The sequence below is a fragment of the Eublepharis macularius genome, chromosome 11, assembly GCF_028583425.1.
Source record: "Eublepharis macularius isolate TG4126 chromosome 11, MPM_Emac_v1.0, whole genome shotgun sequence".
Lineage (NCBI taxonomy): Eukaryota > Metazoa > Chordata > Lepidosauria > Squamata > Eublepharidae > Eublepharis > Eublepharis macularius.
In genome coordinates this window covers 64,799,891-64,818,117 of record NC_072800.1, presented here as the reverse complement: position 1 = coordinate 64,818,117, position 18,227 = coordinate 64,799,891, and the positions used below count along the sequence as shown (strand labels likewise).

At 44.8% G+C, this 18,227-nt stretch overlaps 1 protein-coding gene across 1 annotated transcript in view; it reads left to right on the top strand.

Moving 5' to 3' along the window:
- RUNDC3B (RUN domain containing 3B) overlaps positions 1-17,393 on the top strand; it is a 51,672-nt gene extending 34,279 nt beyond the window's left edge. The window contains exons 10-11 of the mRNA XM_054991561.1: positions 10,748-10,869; positions 17,175-17,393. Of these exons, the coding sequence (XP_054847536.1) occupies positions 10,748-10,869; positions 17,175-17,320 (268 nt within the window). The 3' untranslated portion in view covers positions 17,321-17,393. The remainder of the gene's footprint in view (positions 1-10,747; positions 10,870-17,174) is intronic.
- Positions 17,394-18,227: the final 834 nt, after the last annotated feature.

Sequence of the window (18,227 nt, the reverse complement as noted above, 5' to 3'; positions counted from 1 at the left end):
ACTATTTATTCCTATTTTCCGCTTCCTGTCATTTAACCCATTTTTAATCCAGAAGATGATTATCACATGACTGCTAAGCTTAATCAGGGGTCATTGGAGAGGTACCTTGTAAAGAACATTTTGAAAGTCCAAGTATAGAATGTCTACTGGGACACTATTATCTACATGCTTATACACTTTCTCACAGAACTCCAAAGATTGGTGAGACAAGACTTGTTTTTGTAGAAGCCATGATGATTTCTCCTCAGCAGGCTTTGTTCCTGTGTGTGCATAATTCTGTCTTTGATTACAGTTTCTACTAATTTCCCTGGGACAGATGTTAAGCTAAGTAACCTGTAATTTCCTGGTTCCCCCCTGGATCCACTTTCAAAAATCAGTGTAACATTTGCTACTTTCCAGTCTACCTGCTACAGTGGTTCATTTTAGTGACAAGATATATATTCAGATTAGTGGGTCAACTATCTCACATTTGAGTTCCCCAAGAACTCTCAGGTATACGCTGTCAGGACCTGGAGACTTACCTCAGTTTGACTCAGTTCTTCAGATTTCCATCTTGAAAATAATGGCTGTGGCGTGGGCACATGCCCCACACTTGGATATACAATGCAACACTCCCCCAACATGCCCCTACTTGTCCTGTCTATAGATCCCCCCCCCATTCCACCATGTTTCTGAGACATCCACTATAAATTGCCATTTAGCAGCAAGTGTTCCAGTTCCTCCATCTTGGCTTGGAATAGCATTGGCATATAAACACCTGTAACACATTTCCCTCTTCAACAACCCTCACTTCCTTCAGCCCATCTCCACACATAGCCCTCCTTTGCCCTCCTACTCTCGTTCTGTTCTGAACCAGTATTACCCTGAGTGTTCACACTATCATGCCTTTGGACTGACTTGTCCTGAACTGGAGGTTCCCCAGCTCCTGTTGGCTTTCCCCTTGGATTAGTTTAAAACCTGCTCTGCTACCTTTTTTGCTATTAAATGTTAGCAGTGTGGTTCAAGTAAAGCATGCCTCTTTTGTATAGCTTTGGCACATCCCAGAAAGTTCCCCAGTGCCTAGAAACCTAAACTCTTCCTTCTGGCACCACTTTCTCACCCATGTGTTGAGACTCCTAATCAGTTCCCACCTAGTTGGCCCTGTTACAGGGACAAGCTTTGGGAGTTTCAAGTCTCCTGTGCTTCCTCATGTCTCTCATGGATTTTTGTGGCAAACCATGGGTTCTAGTTTTGTTAAGATCACAGTGGTTTGAAGGGCAAAAGAACAAACTATAGTTCATAATTCATTGAAATAACAAGCCTTAGCTTGCTACACAAGCACAAGCATTTAATTTTCTCACTGTACATGAGGAAGGAGGGAACGTGCATGCTTGAAGATTTCTCAGGCGTGTATATGGAACAACAGACCATGGATTGTCATGATGAATGAATTATGTTTTTGAGCTAAAGCAGTGTTTTTTTCCAGTTTATGGCTGAACATGTAAGGTATTTCACAATTGGATCTAATATTCCACTTTGCATATTTTGAAAAAGAAAACTTTAGCCCAATTATCTGAGCAGTATTTTAACTTTAGAATGATGGCTTATTAGGCAGAAGTTTTCTACTGCAAACATTGACAATGAAAGGGGTGCCTTTAAAATCGTAGAGAGGATTAATTTGTGTTAGTGTCTTTGTGCTGCAGTTGCAATAAATTAAAGTGAACAAATTTATGTTTTTAATTTTGAATCCATATTTACAGTGATAATTATAACTCTGAAAATCTGTGCTCTCAAGGTACATTATATTTTTTCAAACCTGTATTGAAACACTGTCTTTGGTCTTGTGTTAGCAATGCAGTTGCCTGCAGAATCTTTCTGGGCAGATGTGCAGTTTTGTGCATCACCAAGTTTTAATTCTAACCATGGTTTGCCTATTGATGGTAATCTGACAGTGGTGGCAGGGAGGAGGGAGGCTGTGATTTTGGGGAAGTTTTTCCCTCTATAATGCTGCTCATAATAAGAATGTTTCACAATAGCTGGGATAATTTTGGATCTCACTATTCTTTACGTAATTTCTTAAAAGCCACATCAGTTTAGTTTTCACCATGACCTCATCTGCAAATGCCTAAATCTGGAGATGGAGGCCATGGGCAGATAAAACATTTTTCTACAAACTTGAGAAAAGTCTCAGATTTGCAGAAAAATCTGAAATCTTAAAAAAAGAAAAAGGGAGCGGGGGGAGGTTAACCCCCCCCCAATGATAGTAGCAGTGCTTGTAGCTTTAAGAAACAAATGCTCTCATTAGATGGTGCTAGGCAACTTGAACTGTATTGCCAGCCTTTCAAGCCTGAGTATGTCAATAAAAGGCAGGGTGAGGGAGGCAGGGCCCTTTCCAGGACATTTTTGGCCTTGGAAGGAGGACTTATCAGGGCCAGGCCTGGCAGCTGACTTGCTACCACTTGACTTGCATGACTTGCTCAGGCTAAATGCTTGCTACTGTTCAATAACAGCCACTCCAAAAAAGTCAGTGTGGTATTGTAGTTAGCATTTCTGATTAGGATCTAGGAGATCCAGATTCAAATCACCACTCTGCCATGGAAGCTCATGGATTGGCCTTGGGTTATACATTCTCAGCCTAACTTACCTCATAGTTTTGTTGTGAGGATAAAGGGAAAGATGTAAACTGCTTTTGATCCCCATTGTATAGAAAGGTATGGTGTAAATAAACAATATCACTCAACAGTGGACAGATAAAAGGCAGGGTGCTTAGTGGGTGGGAAGGAGAGAAGGAAGCAGGGAAAGATGAGGATGGGGGTTGCCTGGAAGAGGGAAAGAGGAAATAATGTAGAAAAGGAGATAAAGGGGGAAATGAAGTACCTCCTGCAAGACCTTGCTGGTTTCCCACCACCCAGCTGGGCCCATCCCTAGCCCCATGCAACTGGTGTATGCTGTGTATGCTGCCAAGGGCGGGAAGGAGAGAAAGCGTAGAAGCTGGGAAGCAGATTGAAGAAGTTTGCTGGTGGGTGAGAAGGAAGGAAACAGGAAAGGGGGAGAGGCTATGGGAATGTTCAGGAAAGAGAGAATAGTGGGGAGGAGATGAGATGGCCCATGCAAGTCCTTGAGGTCCCCTGCTTGTATCTTACAATTTATCAATGGCTGTAATTTCTCATCATCCCTGTGTTTTGTACCGTTTCTTGATCTCGCACCCCTTTACTGCATGTACATGTTCTTTAACCAACTTTCCCAGTTCTGTATCAATTTATTCAATACTTTATTTTGATATTTCCTTGAATATGCCAGAATTACTTTTAAATGGTAGCACCATGCTGATATTAAAATCTTGGTTAGAAGCATTATGGATATTGCTAGCAACAGAGCTCGTTGTGTAGAAAAATACAATGGGCTCTAGAAAACTGATTTGGTGGGCCCCCACTGTGGGTCCTTGGGAGGGCCGTGCTGGGCCTCCCTGCCGCCTCTGCAGCCCCTCAGAGGCCTGGCGCAGGCACACCCGCAGGCCCCTCAGTGCGCCTGTGCCAGGATAAAAGGTGAGTAGTCAGCAACATGGCTTGCCTTTTATAGATTAGAATTACATGCAGAGCCAGTCTTTTTTTCAGGTGACTTAGAGATTAACAATTTGAAAGGGGACATTTTTGTCACAGTAGCTGATAGTATCGTTGAGGTTTTCCTTCCTAGTATGACCTTAGTATATACAATTCTAATAAAGAGTTGCAGAATGGAGAGAAGGAAAGGCTGGACCAGTCAACAGAGAGTGCCCAGGGGGTTCCTTTTGGCATGGCTGAGTAGCAGTAGTCCACCCAGATTCAGGGTGCCAATATCCAACAAGAGAGTGTACTGTAGGGATCCCAGAAGTGGTCCTATATGATCAGCACAGCTTTGAGTATGAGGTATTTTGTGTGTGTGCATGTGTGCACATGCCAGCAGGTGAATGTGTTTGTGTAGGAGGTCCTATGGAGATTGACAAGACTAGATATACCTGCTGGTTGCTTGCAAAAGGAGTATAATACATTTAAAATTCGTAGAATTTGAATATCTTTTGAAATTATCAATGAAAAATGGACTTGGAAATTTAAAAAACCAGTGAATCATTCGATTAATGCTGTGCTGGGTGCTGTTTGTACTGAACACTGAAAAAAAGTGGTTATATACTTATGAAATTTAGATTCTGCAGTTAGCGTGACTGATAGAATTCCAAAGTGCTCACTGTTTTGCAAAATTAATTGTGGGTTGGATAGTCATGGTAGCTACGTTAATACTTTGCATCCTCTGCTGTAAATGTCACCCAGCTACTTCTTGTGGCTTCTGAGATTTAGCAGGCATTGCCACACACCCGTTCAGTTCTTTCTTTGCAGCTATACAGGTTAGAAACTTGCTTTTTTAAAAAATGCAGAGATTCTCAGGAAGCTCCATTCTGCTCCCCATATTACATTCTGTACCTATCTGTGGTCCTATGGAATCGCAACATATACCTAGGTCTCAATATATTCACAAAAGTCACTGTGACAGTACTTCGTAGTTTCATATGACTTTAGTAAGACATTGGTTAATTCTGAAGGAACAAACTGTAGACTGTTACCTTGATAAATACCAGAAATCCTCAAGAGTGATGTATTTTCATTGAATGTTAAGTGAGACAAAAGTGCTTGAATCCTTGGCTGTTCTAGAAATTTAACTTCCTCTGGATTTGCACTGTTGTCTATAATCTCCAGTTTCTCATACATTTTAAGTAATAGAACTATTACATTCATAACGGAGAACATGATTGCAACTGTTCTTATTTAACAAAAATCACTTTTAAAATTTATTTCTAGAATTGCACTTTGTGCTTTTCTGGAGCATCTTTAATCTTCAGTAATTTCTCTATAAACAAGAGATGAAAATATATGATAACTAGATGATCGTCTTCGTCCTTCTGTGCAGCCCCACATTGGGACTGCGCAGGCGCAGGCCAGCCGCGGAAAAGATTTTTCTAGCTCTAAGAGATGTGAGGGGGACGTTCGGATCCACCGCGCATGCGCGCCGGTGTTCCCGCCAATTTTGAATGCATATATATCCGAACGTCCCCGGCATTCCCTCAGTTCCTTTTTCGCCGCCGTCGAAAAGGTTCTTATTGTCTAGCGTTCGTTTCCAGCGTCTCTTCGGAGTTTTGGATCGTTTCTTCTGCTGGTCGGTATTTTCCCCTTGTCATCTGTCGGGAGATACCGTTCATTATGTCGCAGACATCTTTGTTTAAAAAGTGTCATAAATGCGGCACTAAGATGACCCATTCGGACGGCCATGAGCTCTGCCTCATCTGCCTGGGCGAGGGGCATGTTGTCGAGCGCTGCTCCATTTGTATGTCCTTCACTCCGAAGGCAAGGAGTGATCGGAAGGCCAGGCTCCGTGCCTTCTTGTGGGATGCCAACCTTCTCCCCCCCAAGCCATCGGGCTCTTCGGGAGATAGGCCGCGCTCCGCCGCTCCATCACCGGCGCCGTCTCGTAAGTCGCCAGAGCCGCTCCCCTCGGAACCGACGGGGCAACCCGTTCCGGAGGCCCGACCTGATTCCGGTTCCGGGGATCGTCCTTCGAGCCGGAAGGCCAAGAAGCGTTCCGCGCCCAAGCCGAAGTCCTCCTCCAAGCCTTCGGTTCCGGAGGCTGTTTCGGAGCCCCCGTCCAAGAAGGCCAAGGCGAAGTCGAGGGCCAAGGGCCGTGCATTGTCCCCAGCTCCGGCTGTGCTGCCTGGTTCTCCGGCCGAACCAGTCCTGATACCCGATGATGTGGTGAGTCTCCACACCCCGTCGCCTCCTTGCACGCCTCCTCCGTCGGTTCCCGAGGAATTTATGCCGTTTCCGCCTTTCCCGGAACCGTTCCAATCTTTTGAGCGCTCCCTGCCGTCCGCCCCGGCGCCTTCAGAGGCCTCCGTTCCACTGCCGTCTACCTCGTCGGTTCCGATGCCTCTTCGCTGGCCTGCCCCGGTGCCTGCTCCTCTGCCCCCTTGCCAGCCGGTCGCGGGGGTTGGGAACATGACCTCCTGGCAGGATTTTGTGGCGTGGTTCCAGCAGTCGCTGCCCTTCCTGCAACATCCGTCGGTTCCGATGGTCTCCGTTCCGGCTCAGCCAGTCGGGCTCCCAGCACCCGCTCCTCCACCTCCGGGCTTGCCTCTGCGACCGCCGGTTCCTGCAACTTATCCGTCGGCCCCGACCGCTCACCGGTCTTCGGTTCCGACGCAAACCTCGCCGGAGTTTTCGGATTCCGAGGATGATGAAGGTCTGGCGTCACCGTCGGAGTGCTCTTCAGACGCGGCCTCGGATCCTTCCCCGGATGACACCGTGGGTGGGCCCCGCTCATCGTCCCCGAATGACGATTACAGGCTATTCTCCGAACAAATGGTGCGGATGGCCGCCGCGCTGGAGATAGACGTCTCCTCCACGACCTCCAAGCCCAAGAGTAAGCTGCTGGAGGCGCTGTATTCCGGGTCCCCCGCGTCGGTGGCGTTTCCCCCTGTGGAGGATTTTGTTGATAACGCTCTCGCGCTCTGGCAGACGCCGGCGTCCCTGTCCGCGACGGCAAAGAAGGTGGAACGGTACTACCGTTTAAAGCAAGATGATTGCCCGTACCTCTTCAATCACCCGAAACCCTCGTCGATCGTGGCTGAGGAGGGTCAGGCTCGGTTCCGTTCCGGTTCCTCGTCGGCCCCGGCGGACCGAGAAGGCAGAAAGCTGGATGGCGTGGGCAGGAAACTCTACTCATCCGCGTCTCTGGGATTCCGTATTGCCAACTTCCAGGCTATAATGGGATCCTATAATCTATTCCTGTGGAAGAGGCTGTCCTCTTACCTCTCCGACCTCCCGGAGGATCGCCGCCACCTGGTTAAGGCCCTCCAAGCCGAGGCCGTGAAGCTGTCAAAACAGCAAATGACAGCTGGCAAGGACGCCGCCGACTCTGCAGCGCGAGCGATGGCAACTTCGGTGGTCCTGCGTCGGCACGCCTGGCTTCGGTCCACGGCCCTGCCTCCAGAGAAGAAGGCGAAGGTGGAGGACTTCCCGTTCGAGGGGCCCCAGCTCTTCTCGGAGAAGACGGATGAGTCCCTCTCCCTGATGAAGAAGAATCAGCAGACGGCCAAGTCCCTCGGGGTCGCCCCCTCAGCCCAGTCGTCGGGTCCGAGGTATCGCTATGGTCGGTTCCGATCCTACCAAACCCCTTACCAGCCTTACCAGCAGCGTCAAGGGCGCTTCTTCTCGGGCCAGTCCTACGGTCACCGATCCTACTCTGCCCAGCAGCGTCACCCTTCCAGGCGCTCCGGCCGGTCCAAGGGCAGGCAACAGCCCTCTTCACCCAAGCCTTCGACCTCGGCGCAGAAGCCCTCGGTCTTCTGACTGCGCCTGAACGCTCCTCCGTTGGCCTCCGAGGGTGCTTCCTCTGCTGCCCAGTTTCTGGACAGGCTTCGACCTTTTTTGCCCTGTTGGCAACGTGTTACTTCTGACGCTTGGGTCCTGTCCATTGTGGCCCATGGTTACAAGTTAATGTTTACGGATGCACCCCCTCTCTCTCTCCCTCCCCGTTGTTCTCCATGTTGTGATGTTGTGTTACACAATAATGTTATGGAGTTGGTTACCAAAGGTGCTGTCCGGGTGGTCAATGTCTCTACTTCCCCATGGGGATTTTATTCCAGATACTTCCTTGTGGATAAGAAGGGTGGAGGTTCCCGGCCTATCTTAGACCTTCGAGGCCTCAATGGTTATTTGAAGGCTGAGAAGTTTCGCATGCTGACCCTGGCGCGAGTCATGGAACTCCTGGAAGTGGGCGTCTGGCTGGCCATTCTAGACCTGAAGGATGCCTACTTCCACATTTCTATATTTGAGGGCCACAGGAAATACCTGCGGTTTGTGTATGGGAATTCTGTGTATGAATATACAGTGTTGCCCTTCGGGCTAGCCTCTGCACCCAGAGTGTTCACAAAGTGCATGGCCACCGTAGTGGCATACCTGCGGTCCCAGGGTTGCTTTATCTACCCGTACCTGGATGACTGGCTCCTGGTGGGACCCTCGCCTGACTCTCTCCAGGCCCATATTGCCCTCACTTTGTCCGTGCTGGCTAGGCTGGGCTTGGTGGTTAATGGGGATAAGTCTATCCTGACCCCAGGCATGGCCATTAGGTTTATTGGGGTCCATTTCAATTCCCTGCTGGGTAGAGCCTACCTGCCCCCAGACCGGTTGGCCAGGCTTTCCGCTTTGGCCCGGCATTTTATGCATTGCCGGTATCAGACTGCCCTTTTGGTTCAGACTCTGTTGGGCCTTATGGCCTCCACCACAGGGGTGGTTTTCTTTGCGCGCCTGCGTATGAGGCCTCTGCAAAACTGGTTTGTCCGGAGGTACAACCCCCTCACCATGGGTCAGCACCAGAGGTTTTCCATCCCCAGGGTGGTGCTGCGCTCTCTGGCCTGGTGGACTGTCCCTGGGAACCTGTCTGAAGGTTGTCCTTTCGGCCCCTTCCTAGCTGAGGTCACGGTTTATACCGATGCCTCCAACTTGGGATGGGGGGGGCGCTGTGGACAGCTTTCGGCTCAGGGCATCTGGTCCCCATCTGAGGCATCCATGCATATCAACCTTCTTGAGCTTAGGGCGATCCGTTACTCCCTCGCTTCTTTTGCAGATGCCATTCGGAACAGGAGGGTTCAGGTCCTGTCGGACAATACCACGGCCTGCTACTACCTCAACAAGCAGGGAGGGACGGTCTCGCTCAAGCTCTGCAAGGAGGCAACGACTCTATGGAATTGGGCCATGGTCAACAACGTCCTTCCCAGAGCCGTGCACATTGCCGGGGATCTCAACACCTCGGCGGATGCGCTGAGCAGGGTGTTTTTGCCTCAGCACGAGTGGTCCCTAAACAGGGTTTACCTCGACCAGGTTTTCCGCACATGGGGCACGCCGTTGGTCGACCTCTTCGCCACTGCCCGCAACAAACAGGCCCCGCTGTTCTGCTCCCGGGCCGGCATTGGCCGCCACTCCCTAGGGGATGCCTTCCAAATACCTTGGTCCCCAGGGCTCTTTTATGCCTTCCCGCCCTTCCCGCTCCTGTACAAGGTTCTTTCCAGGGTCAGGGCCTTCCGAACCCACTGTATCCTCGTTGCCCCTCGGTGGCCTCGCCAGGATTGGTTCCCCCTTTTACTTTCCCTGTCCCAGGGGCGATGCCTCCCCCTGCCTCACGCCCCGGACCTCTTAACCAGGGACGGGGTGTGGCATCACGATGTGGCTGTACTGAATCTGACTGCCTGGCTTCTGGGCACCCGGGAGTGAGCCTCTCTTCTGGAGTGCTTGGGGTGATCTTGAATGCCCGGAAACCGTCCACCAGGTTGTCCTATCAGAGGAAGTGGTCACGTTTTTCCCGGTGGTTGGCCCTGAAGGGGGTTTCTCCCTTTAGTTGCCCGCTTCCTGTCATCCTGGACTACCTCCTGGAACTCTGCTCCCAGGGCCTTGCGTTTTCCAGTGTTAAGGTCCACATGGCTGCAATCTCTGCCTTCCATGAGCAGATTGATGGGAAGACAGTTTTTACTCACTGGCTTTCCAAGCAGTTCCTGAAGGGCCTGTTCAAGACCTTCCCTCCTAGGGCCCATCCCATTCCGCAATGGAGTCTCTCCCTGGTTCTCTCCCGGCTGATGCTCCAGCCCTTTGAGCCTCTATCTTCTTGTCCCCTACCTTTGCTCACTCAGAAGGTGGCTTTCCTGGTAGCAATCACGTCCTCTAGGCGTGTTGGGGAGCTGTCTGCCCTGCGGTGTGACCCTCCCTTCCTGCAGTTTTTCCCTGGTACTGTCATGCTCCACACTAGCATGGAGTTTCTGCCCAAGGTAGTCTCAAGGTTTCACCTACAGCAAAAGGTGTTCCTCCCTTCCTTTTTTCCAACACCTTCATCCCCAGGGGAACGAGCACTACACACATTGGATGTAAAGCGTGCTTTATTGTTTTATTTGCACCGCACCAAATGTTTCAGGAAGTCTCCTGCCCTGTTTGTGTGTTACTCTGGCCCTCGCAAGGGCTCACCTGCTTCTGCCCAGTCCATCTCTCGCTGGATTGTGTCTACGATTAAACTTTGCTATCAGCATGCTGGAGTCCAGTGTCCCTTGTTGGTTACCGCTCATTCCACTCGAGCGCAAGCTGCTTCTGCTGCCTTCCTGCGAGGAGTGCCGCTCCGGGACGTCTGCCAAGCTGCGACATGGTCCACTGCAGACACTTTCATCAAGCACTATTCTGTGGATGTGCATGCACGACGTGACTCGGCTGTGGGCACAGCTGTCCTGCAGTCCTTGTTCAAGTAGACACTCACACCCGCCCCCATTGGTGAGATGCTAGTTACTCTCCCAATGTGGGGCTGCACAGAAGGACGAAGACGATAAACAGGGTTTCTCACCTGTAACTGTTGATCGTCGAGTCTCTTCTGTGCAGACACACATTCCCTCCCGCCTGCCCCGCTGTGAGTGCTTGGTTTCTTCCATTGTTTCTCCGGCGGCTCAGGTGAACTGAGGGAATGCCGGGGACGTTCGGATATATATGCATTCAAAATTGGCATGCGCGGTGGATCCGAACGTCCCCCTCACATCTCTTAGAGCTAGAAAAATCTTTTCCGCGGCTGGCCTGCGCCTGCGCAGTCCCAATGTGTGTCTGCACAGAAGAGACTCGACGATCAACAGTTACAGGTGAGAAACCCTGTTTTTATCCTTTGTATAATATTATCATTGAAGCAATTAAATAAAACTGGTTATCATTGATTTTTACAGAAAGAGTTTTCACAGCCTGGACCAGCTGTCTGCAGATGTTAGCCTTTCTCAGACATCTCTGGATCCGAGTCATTCCCAAGATGGAGATGGAAAACAGGATGGATTAAATATACTTAGTGAAGGTAAAGTAACTAGCTCAAATATTGCTTTTATTTACTTAGAAAACATATATACTGCCTCTTCAGAAAACATATATACTGCCTCTTCAGAATCCAGCTCAAAGCATCTCACATTGTAAAAGAGTATGCTAAAACCATAAACCCAAAAGCATGAAACCAAGGCATGAAAATGGATAAAACACCATTCAGACTAGAAGCTTATTATAAAAACAGTTTTAAAAGGCTGTTTTCCTCGGTTAAAGGCCTGGGTAAAAAGAAACATTTTGATCTGGTTCCTAAAGCAAAGCCTCAGGGGGGAAAAAAAACCCTGTCTCTGGTTTCTGCTCACCTTACCTCACCTTGTAGCTGTGGATACAGTGAGCTGGGCTTTGGAAAGAGGATCTTTTGTGCAATTGTCAGTGTGGGAGGAGATGGTCTTTCAAATAGTCCTGCTCCAAGAGCCGTAGGGCCTTAAAGGTATGAACTGGCCCTTGGAATTGTGGCTGGAAACAGATGGGAAGCCAGTGCACAGGAGTAATATGATCCCTGTTTTCAGTCTCTGATAGCTTGAAAGATGTATTTTGACTAAATTAAAAATTCAAGGCAGGTTCTAGAGGCAGACCCACATAAAGTAACCTAATCTACAGTAATCTAATCTAGATGAGAACAAAGTATGAGCAATTGGCTAGATTAAGCATTTAAAGCAATGGCTGTAGCTTGTATCAGCCAAAGTCGGTGCTTTATGCCACAGATGAGACCTGCACTTCCAACAATAGGCCAGGAACTAGTAGCACCCCCAAGCTTCGAACTTATTACTTCACAAGGAATAGAACCCCCTCCAGGACAAACTAACTCTTCAATCCTTGAGCAACTTTATCATTGACCAGCAGCACCTCAGTCTTATCTGGACTGAGCTTCAGTTTATTTGCCCTCATCCATCTCACTACCTTCTCCAGGCATGTAATCCTTAAGAGTGACTAAAATATATCAAAGATTTTACCCCATATTTCCACCATACAAAAGCCATCAAATGCAATTAATTAGTTTATTTCATTTATACTCTACTTTCTCTCCAGTGGGGACCCAAAGCATCTATATCATTCTCCTCTATTTTATCCTCACAATAACTCTGTGAGGTAGGTTAGGCTGAGCGTGTATGACTGACCCATGATTACCCAGATCCTAGTCCAACTCACTAACCACTACACAATACTAGTAATGGGCAGAGTCACAAGCTTGTGGAAGATATGTTATTCTTCCTAGTCCTTGGGAACTTCCTGCCACTGAGATCAAATAAAAGAACTATTAAAAATAGTGCTGGATTCAGGCATTACAGAGTCTCTTGCCTGCCCTTCCTCAAATTGTCCCATTAATGGCAGTTGTAAACTTGAGAAAGGGTCTTGGCTACACTCATTTCCAGTATTCAATGAACATCTTTTAGCAGATAGAGGATTGGACTGTGAAAATGACAGAGTTAGCAGAGGTGGCAAAACTTACAGCTTTGATTAGAGACAAAACGTATATCTTTTTGGCTAGCTGGAAACCCTTTATTGACTTTCTGCATGAAATGTGGAATAGTGACTCGATGCTTTGTGGTTTTGATCATTAAGAAGATAATGGGGAAGATAAAACAAATAGAAGGGAAGCAGTAGTGGAAAAGAAAACTTTGGCGAGATTGTAATTTTGTTAAAATAAGACAAGTGATGTAGAGAAGAATGGAAATGAAATATGTATTATTGTTCTTTTTCTTTTCCAAGTTCTGTTACTGTTTACTTTTTCTTTGTTCTTGTTTTCTGCCCTTTCTATGGGCTTTTATTTCTATTAATAAAATAAAAATAACCTTGAAAAAAAAGAGCATTTTTTAGCAGGATACGTATAGTTATATTGCATTTGCGCTAGAGACTAAATTTGGGGGTTCCAGTAGTGCAGGACATTGTAGAACTTTGCAGTGTTGCAGAAAAGTATTTAATTCATGCAGTGTAATAATTTGTGCAGGAGACCTTCTCGTCTTAATTGGAGATAACTTAGTATTTCAGTGTTCAAAAGAAAAAAAAAGCCAGTGAAGAGAGAGAATTTAAAGTTTTGAAAACACCATGCAAGCATATGAACGTGGGTAGTATTGAATCTAAACCACCACTTTAAATAGTGTTTTGCTAAATTTTCCTGTATATTTAACACACTCTGTTCTACATATACCTCCTATATGCCATTGATGAGCATTGGTGAGGGCCAGTTCTCATGTTAGAATAGAAAAGAGTCCAGTAGCACCTTTAAGACTAACCATCTTTACTGTAGCATAAGGTTTCAAGAATCACAGTTCTCTTCGTCAGAGATGACGAAGAGAACTGTGATTCTCGAAAGCTTATGCTACAGTAAAGTTGGTTAGTCTTAAAGGTGCTACTGGACTCTTTTCTATTTTGCTACTACAGACTAACACAGCTAACTCCTCTGGGTCTAGTTCTCATGTTGCAGCTCAAAGGTTGCTAAATATTCTTCTTCCCTTTGGAATACAGATTTACTCCTTTTTTTAAATAAAATTTTATTAAAACTAAAACACAACTATAAACTGTTAAACAATAAGCACACAAAATTTAAAAACATGCATAAAGTCAAAGCAAGTAATAAGTAACAATTAAATATACAAAGATTTATAACTCACAAGAAGTCTATGTTAATAATGAGTAGTAATTATACTAAGTGATGCTTATTACAATATAAGGAATTATAGTTGATCTAGTAAAGAGAGGGACTTCTTACAAAGTACACCAGATAGTCTATGAAACTAAGAGATATTTTATATATTTGCGTATGTATGAAAAAATTTTAGGCCGGGCACGGAGGTGTTATATTCCAGATATTCAAAAAACGGAAACCATTTCTCCATAAAATTAGTTGTTCTTGGGAAGTGTGCTACTTGATAGATTTTATCATACAACTTTTCCGATATATAATGGTCCCAACTTTTTTTTTGCCAGTTGTCAATTGAGGGGGTAGCCTTAGATTTCCAAAGTGTAGCTATTGCACTCTTTGCAGCTACCAGTAAGGCGGTTGTTAGGTTTCTCCTTATTGTGGGAATATGGGTCTGCCAATTATCCCATTGATCTAACAGGATAATTTCTGGTGCGAGAGGAATTTCATATCCTGTTATTTTCCGGATTTCCTTTAGCACTTCTTTCCAAAATGTTTCTATATGCTTGCACCTCTACCAGCAGTGGGCAAAATCTCCTTCTTCTCCACAATCTTTCCAGCAATTAGGGGAGGATGAGGAAGAGATCAGGGATATTTTCTTTGGAGTTATATACCATCTGTTAACTATTTTGTAGGTTTGCATCTTAGTGACAATTGACTTTGAGGTATAGGCATTGGAAGACCAAATTTTCCCCCATCTTTCTGTAGACTGCTCTATTTGACAATCCTTGTTCCATTGGGCTTGAAATTTCCATAATTTATGTTTTCGGATGGACAGCATTATATTGTAAATTTTGGATAACAAACCTTTTTTTATGAAGAGAAGGAGAGTCTAATAGGCATTCAAACTCTGTTTTGGGGGAGGTAATTATTTTTGATATATTGATGTGATCAGCCAAATTTTGTAATTGGAAGTACCTAAACCAGTGGATTTTATGATTCATGATATTCTCTATTTCCGATAGAAATATTGGCCCATATTTTGAGAGGTGAAAGTAATGTGCACTTGCCTCACAGACAAATCTGTTGATTTACTGCATGCTGCTGTTTGTGCAAGGGGTTGATACTCTACAGAAGAATCTACAGGATACAGAAACAAATAATTTACTGGTACCAAGCAGAAACCAGTAGTTGTACTTCTGGTTTATTTCCCTGATAGATCTCCTTCCTCTTGTTATCTCTGCCAGTTTGGTGTGGTGGTTAAGAGCGCAGGACTCTAATCTGCAGAACCGGGTTTGATTCCACTCCTCCACTTGAAGCCGGCTGGGTGACCTTGGGTCAGTCGCAGCTTCTAGCTTTCTCAGCCCCACCCACCTCACAGAGTGTTTTGTTGTGGGGATAATAGCATACTTTGTAAACTGCTCTGAGTGGGTGTTAAGTCATCCTGAAGGGCGGTAGATAAATCGAATGTTGTCGTCGTCGTCATCATCATCCATCATCCACATCTGCCTGGCTTTTCTCATCTAGAAATATGTTACTACTTATATGTGCTGCTGCTGAGATACCATGTCAATTCAAGATCAATTTCCTTTTGAATAGTGATGAGGAATGTTCTGGTTGGTATAGTGTAGAGGCATTGCTTGTCAGAAAATGAAATTGCTCCATCTTCTGGCCACTTGTGAAGATGCATGGTATCTGAATTACTTAGATGGACCTTGTAAATGGATATAATCCAAAACAAAGCAATAGAAATAATCACTAATAACTTTCCAGAAATGGTATCTGTATCAAAAATTAAATGGAATTTATTGGGTAAATACAAATGCACAGTGTTTGCATTTTATACGTACTCTAAATTTGTCCAAACGTGTTATCATCACAATGCAGATTGTGCAAAAATCACCTAATCTCATCAGTGATTAAACCAGTTCAGCATTCCATTTGTTGTCCATTTCAGATCCGCAATATCTGCATCAATCTGATAGTTGTATTTGATGTGGGAAGAAACTTTCGTCCAGAGCTTTCTGGCTAGTGACAGAAGAGATTTCTCCGTGTATTGTTACTGTCAGCTGTGTTTGCTAAACTTATTTTTTCCACTGCAGGATATTTTGGTGGCTTTGCTTTTAAGAATGTAAGAGTCCTGCTGGATCAGACTAGCGGCCCATGTAATATAACATTCTGTTATACAGAGAGGGCCAACTAAGAAGGCGTAGATGGCGGAGGTCGCCTTGACGTTCCCTTCTAGCACTGGTGTTCAGAAGTTTACTGCCTCTAGATGTGGAGGTTCATTTAGAACAATTAATGGCTAATAGCCATGATGACCAATCTTATCGCTTTAAAGCCATCTATATTCTTTTCCATCATGCTGTCCATTGGCAATAAATGACACAGTTTAATGACTCATTAAATAAAACAGTGCTTTCTTTTGACTGTTTCCCTTCATTGAGCTAAGGTAAGTTCTTCAATGAGTTCTCTTACAGAAGAAGAAAAGTTCTTTCCTCCCATGCATAATTTTATAAATCTCTAATCATGTTTCCCCCTTAGTCTTGTTTCTAAACTGAAACACTCCAAATTATAATAGCACAAGTGATCCAACTCCTTTATTTTATTTTCAGTTCCCTTTCTAATAATTCCCATCATATAATTTGCCACATACACGGCTGCCACACAGTCAACATTTTCGTCAGGCCACCCTCTACAACCTCAGAATTGCTCTCCCTCTCAGACCAGAAGTTCAGACCCCATCAGCATATGCTTAAAGTTAGAATTTTTTTGTTCCAGTGTGCTTGACCTTGCATTTACCAATACTGAATTTCCTTATCCACATTGTTGTCCAGTCAACCAGTTTAGAGAGATCTTCCTGGAGATGTTCACAATCCACATTAGGTTTCATCATCCTGAATGATTTGGCATCACATGCGAGCTTGGACACTATACTGTTCACCCACCATGTCTACATCACTTATGAACAAATTAAATGGCATCAGTCTTGGTATATATCCTTTTGGGATCCACTGCTTTCTTCATTCCATTGCAAGAAGTCTGTTTATTCTTACATCCTACTTCTTGTCACTTAACCAGTTTTTAATCCAAAGGACTCTCATCCCTTGATTATTCAGTTTATATTCTGTTTGGAGTAAACTTTTTAGTTACTCTTTAGGGGTTCTGAAGTATAGTAACTTCTTGTTGCAATTTGACTCTTTCTGCTCAACAGTCCTATGTATCTGAAGAAAGGAGCTTTGACTCTTGAAAGCTTATACCCTGAAAATCTTGTTGATCTCTCAGGTGTCTTTGGATTCAAATCTTAATACTCTACTGCAAACCAACATGGCCACCTACTTGAAACTAATCCTATCGTTATCAACCATATAATAAAAGCCTGTCTAAGGATTTCAGTGTATGTTGTACTCTAGAATGGCTGAAAAAGACATTACTACAAATCATGCAAGGGATAGGTCCAGTATACTTGATTCTACCCATTTTCCTATAAAACTGGTGATTACTTGAGAAAAGGGGTATGTGTAGGGCATTGAAGGATACCTCTCTCCCTGCCTTTAGATGCTTCAGCAAAGTCACTGTGGTCACCAGGAGATGGAAGAGGGGTGAGGAGAGAATACCGAGGCTATACATTTGATTGGTTAGTATCCCTACCAGTCGCTAGTATGAAAACATAACTGAAAAGTATTATCTTTCTTAAATAGGGAAAGAAGATACTCCTTCATTGCTTGGTCTCTGTGGCTCTCTAACTTCAGTAGCAAGTTACAAATCCCTCACAAGTTTGAAATCAAGTGAATATCTTGCAAGTCCTACGACAGAGATGACAAGTCCTGGACTAACTCCTTCTTGAACCAATCTACCCAGAGAAGACTCTTGCGTTTGTATGATTTGGCATTCCATAATTAACCTGCCATCAAGACTCTTAAAAAGTCAGGCTAGTTTTTACAAAAAAAGTTAACCTATCCTTTTTAGCAACATCTGAAACCCAGAGACTTTGTTTTCCTGAAACAGAATATTCCAAGGTACTTTACTTACAATTTTATTTTTAAATCAACCACTGAATGTACAATTAAGTCTGGAAATGATTCTTAAGAAAAAAGGGTGACAGAATCTGCCTTTTCTTCATACATTGCTAATATTAAGAGCAGAGTATTGTACTGTGCTAATTTAGCTATTTGCTAGGATAATGTAAATCTTGTTAGATAAAATACCTTTCCAATTTATTGTGAACAGCAAAGTATTTAAATTGTATATGGATAAAACACTGTTTTTTTAAAAAATCTGATTACTTAATGCTAATAGATATTAGACCTAGTTTGAATTTGTACTGTATTACACAGCTGTTTTCTTGGGTCAGGAAAATTAAGTGTTTCTCTTCATCAGCTATCCAAATGGCTGATATACTGACACACTGAATCATTTGCAAAAAGGGAAGAATACGGAGATGGCATTTAAATTAATTTATACTTCTCTGCCATGTTGACTCCTTCAGTTTTACCCTTCTGAAAGCAAATGTCAGCAGACTTTCATGTAAATGTTCTTGTTGAATAGTTGTAATAAGAACTATTCTTGCATTTGGCTCCATACAAACATGTGCCACTTGATTTAAACAATGCAAGCCATAGGTTTCTTGACCAAAGCTTTGCAGGTTAATTTTTGAAGTGCGAACCTTTCTACTGATTAATGCATTCTTTACTTATGGTTACATTCGTAAACAGAGGCAACTTTGTAAAAGTTAGTATGTAGACATGTAAGGC